Below are 3,645 nucleotides of genomic sequence, written 5' to 3'. Positions count from 1 at the left end.
GTCCACTCCCCTCAGCCTCCCAAAGGCACGGGATTACAGGCTGAGCCACCGAGCCCGCCTAGGGCATTTGTTTTACTCCATGACCCGTTGTTCATTGCTATCAGGGTTTATATCTTTGCTCATGTGTTACAGATGGGCCACTGGGCATCCCTCCCAGCTTCCTGTGCCCGTGTCACACCCCTTTGCTTTCTGGTCATTGCTATCAACTCAGCTCCTTACCTAGAGAAACCCAGACGTGGGTGCCAGGTGTGCTCACGGCTGGGTGGTCACTGTTAGGCACTCTTGGCAGACAGAGCATGTGCGTGTGTGTATATGCGTTTGTGCATGCACGTGTGTGTGTACATGAGTGTGTAAGTGTGCGTGTGCCTATGTATTTCTGTGTGGAAGTGTACATGAGTTTGAGAGTGTGTGTGTGCCTGTGCGTGTGTTTACACTGTCACGCTCACACCTGTGTCTGCTGCTGTCTAACTCTGTATGCGTCAACAACTACAAGTTTTGTTTTTGCATCTCCAATTCTAGTCCCGACCGCGGGGTTCATGCTGGTGAGGCCTTCTCTGTCCTGTTGATAAGGATACTCTCTTTTTTTGAATCAAGTCTCACTCTGTCGCCCAGGCTGGAGTACAGCGGCACACTCACAGCCACTGCAGTCTCGACCTCCTGGGCTCAGGTGATCCTTCCACCTCAACTTTCCAAGTATCTGGGACCTCAGGCACCACCAGGCCCAGCTCGTTTTTTGACTTACCTTAGAGAAGACCTCTCACCAAGTTGCCCAGGCTAGTTTTGCACCCCTGGGCTCAGGCAGTCCTCTTGCCTCAGCCTCCCAAAGTGCTGGGATGGCTGGCACGAGCCCCCATACCCAGCTGAGACCCCCTTTCATGAGGCCCCACCTTGTTGATGAGGACATACCCCTCCTTACCGTGAGGCCCTCTGCTCCCCAGGGGTCCAGTCGGCCGCTGTCAATGTCATCTGCGAGCTGGCCCGGCGCAACCCCAAGAACTACCTGTCGCTGGCCCCGCTGTTCTTCAAGCTCATGACATCCTCCACCAACAACTGGGTGCTCATCAAGATCATCAAGCTGGCAAGTCTGCTGGTGCCACCCTGACCCCAAGTGGGCTGCTGGGGGCGCAGGTGGTGGGGAGGGTAGTCCTGGAGGGCACCCCCATCCCATAGGCATGTATGTCTGGAGTTGGCTGACCGCGGCTCATCTTGTCCCCACAGTTTGGCGCTCTGACTCCCCTGGAGCCACGGCTGGGCAAGAAGCTGATCGAGCCTCTCACCAACCTCATCCACAGGTAGGTCCTAGGCACTACAGCAGAGTGACGCCTACTACCTGGGCAGGAGGGGATACCGCTGGCCAGTGTCCACAGTACACCTGGAGGGATGTGCTTCTGCTTGGTGGTGGCCTCGTGCCCCCTGGCCAACCCCGACCAGGGAGCCCTGTTTGCACTGCAGACGCTCTGTGGCTTGTGTCGGACCCGTGGCCAGGTCACGCCAGCCTGACCCTCGCTCTAGCACTGCAAGCCTGGCCAGGGCCAGCTTCTGATCCTCCTGCTAGAAGGTGCGGATCTAACACACATAATAGGAAGTAGACACAGAGATTTGCTATGGGTGCAGTGGTCCCACTGTATTAGCATTGGACCACACATGGTGGTGGTCTGTGCTGTGGAACCCTCTCCATGCTGCTAGAGACCTTTGGATTTTCTTTTCTTTTTTTTTTGAGTAGGAGTCTTAGTGTTGCCCAGGCCGAAGTGCAGTGGCATGCTCATGGCCACTGCAGCCTTGACCCGCTGGGCTGGGGCAATCCTCCTGCCTCAGCCTTCCAAGTACCTGGAACCACAGGTGTGCACCACCACGCTTGGCTAATTTTTTGATTTATTGTAGAGATGAGGTCTTGCCAAGTTGTCCAGGCTGGTCTTGAATCCCTGGGCTCAGGCAAGCCTCTTGTCTCAGGCTTCCACGGTGCTGGGATTATAGACATGAGCCAGCGTTCTGGCCTAGAACTTGGGTTTTCTTCATGTACATTACAGAACTGGAAGGTTAGGGAAATGGTACCCTAGCGCGGAGCTTCTTGGACCAGGCCGTCTTTGGTTACTAGACTGGAGGTGCTCAGCCCATTGACGTGGGGTGCAGGTGGTAGGCGCCAGGCCAGCAGCTAGGGGCTGAGCAGCAACGGGCCTGGGCCTGTGGGTGGGGCACTGGGGGCTGCCTCCTCTGCACAGGAGCCAGGACCCTACCCAGCCCCCCCACAGGGGGCGGGGTCAGCTGGGCTGCAGGCAGAAGCTCATCCGTGACTTTAAGATACGACCATACAGTTGCTTGGCCCTGGAGGAGATACCTTTCCTTGGGTGGGCTTGTCATGGCGCATGCGTGTTGTGTGTACCCTTACCTAGACAGTGTGGCCTCCCACATACCAGGCTGTGGTGTGGCCTGCGCTGCATGTGGCTGCTGTGTGCTGTGGGGACGTGGACAAGGTGCAGCGAGCACGTGGGGTGGGGTGGCGTGAGGCCGCTGCGGACCAAAGCGTCACAGGGCTCGTGACTTAGCATTTCTCATGCCCCCTCTCTGGGAAGGCGGGCTGACGACTGGCTGGGCTTGGTGCAGGGCATGGTCCCCCTGTTGGCACCCTGCACTGCCACGTTGCCTTCTGGGGTGGGGCCCAGGCATCTCCAGCAAGTCTCCAGTCATCGTTGCTGCATCTGGCAAGACTGCTGTCCTCACACCTCTTCTGTCTTCCCCGCAGCACGTCTGCCATGTCCCTTCTCTATGAATGTGTGAACACCGTGATTGCAGGTGAGAACCGACCCCCACCTGGTTCTGGGAGGGGCGGTTGTCCTGAGTGGGGGACATGGGGATGCAGGGAATGGAAAGGGCCCCAGGTGTCTCCCTGATGGAAAGGAAAGGAAGGCTGGGTGAGAGCTTCTGCTGGCTGCGCCCTGGTGGCTGCCCCAGGCCTGAGCTGGCACCTCTACCCATGCCCCGCACTTAGTGCTGGCGTCTGCTCCCGGCCTGAGGCCCTGAGGCTGCCTGGCCACATTCCACAGTCCCTCTGGGACACGCAGGTTTATCGTGAAGCTTCTCCGCCCATCACCTGTCACCGCCTCCCACAGGCTCGGCCTCCTGCCGTGTAGGCTGCCGCCCTCAGGCCCTTGAGCACAGCGTGTTTCTTCTAAGGACTGGAGCATACCTGGGACAGTGTCATTGTGCCACATGGGGTGGAACCAGAATTCTTCCCTCTTGCCTGGCCAGGCCACTTAGACAGGCGAGTTGGTGCTCAGTGTCCCCACTGGTCATGGATGGTGTCCTTCGAGTAGGTCCATCTGCATCAGGATCCAGCCAGGGCCACCTGGTGTGCTTGGCTGATGCATTTTTCCCTGTGGTTGATAAATTGAAAGTCTTTTTCTGGGCATGGTGACATGCATCTGTGGCTTAGCCTGTAATCCCGCGCCTTTGGAAGGCTGAGGTGAGTGAATTGCCTAAGCCCACAGGTTCGAGACCCGCCTGGACAGCAAGACCACATCTCTACAATAAGTCAAAAAATCAGCCGGGCGTGGTAGCACATGCCTGTAATTCTAGCTACTTGGAAGGCTGAGGTGGAAGGATTGCTGGAGCCCAGCAGGTCGAGGCTGGGTGACAGAGTGAGACTCC

General features: G+C 57.7%; 1 protein-coding gene across 1 annotated transcript in view; it reads left to right on the top strand.

Moving 5' to 3' along the window:
• Positions 1-2,790, top strand: part of LOC103271848 (AP-3 complex subunit delta-1-like) — a gene marked incomplete at both ends in the record, with an annotated part of 13,301 nt that extends 10,511 nt beyond the window's left edge. Inside the window, 3 exons of the mRNA XM_021717865.1 lie at positions 939-1,078; positions 1,219-1,292; positions 2,741-2,790. Of these exons, the coding sequence (XP_021573540.1) occupies positions 939-1,078; positions 1,219-1,292; positions 2,741-2,790 (264 nt within the window). The remainder of the gene's footprint in view (positions 1-938; positions 1,079-1,218; positions 1,293-2,740) is intronic.
• Positions 2,791-3,645: the final 855 nt, after the last annotated feature.

The sequence above is a fragment of the Carlito syrichta genome, unplaced genomic scaffold, assembly GCF_000164805.1.
Source record: "Carlito syrichta isolate Samal-C Ts95f unplaced genomic scaffold, Tarsius_syrichta-2.0.1 Scaffold109911, whole genome shotgun sequence".
Taxonomy (NCBI): Eukaryota; Metazoa; Chordata; class Mammalia; order Primates; family Tarsiidae; genus Carlito; species Carlito syrichta.
This window is presented reverse-complemented; position numbering and strand designations above follow the sequence as displayed.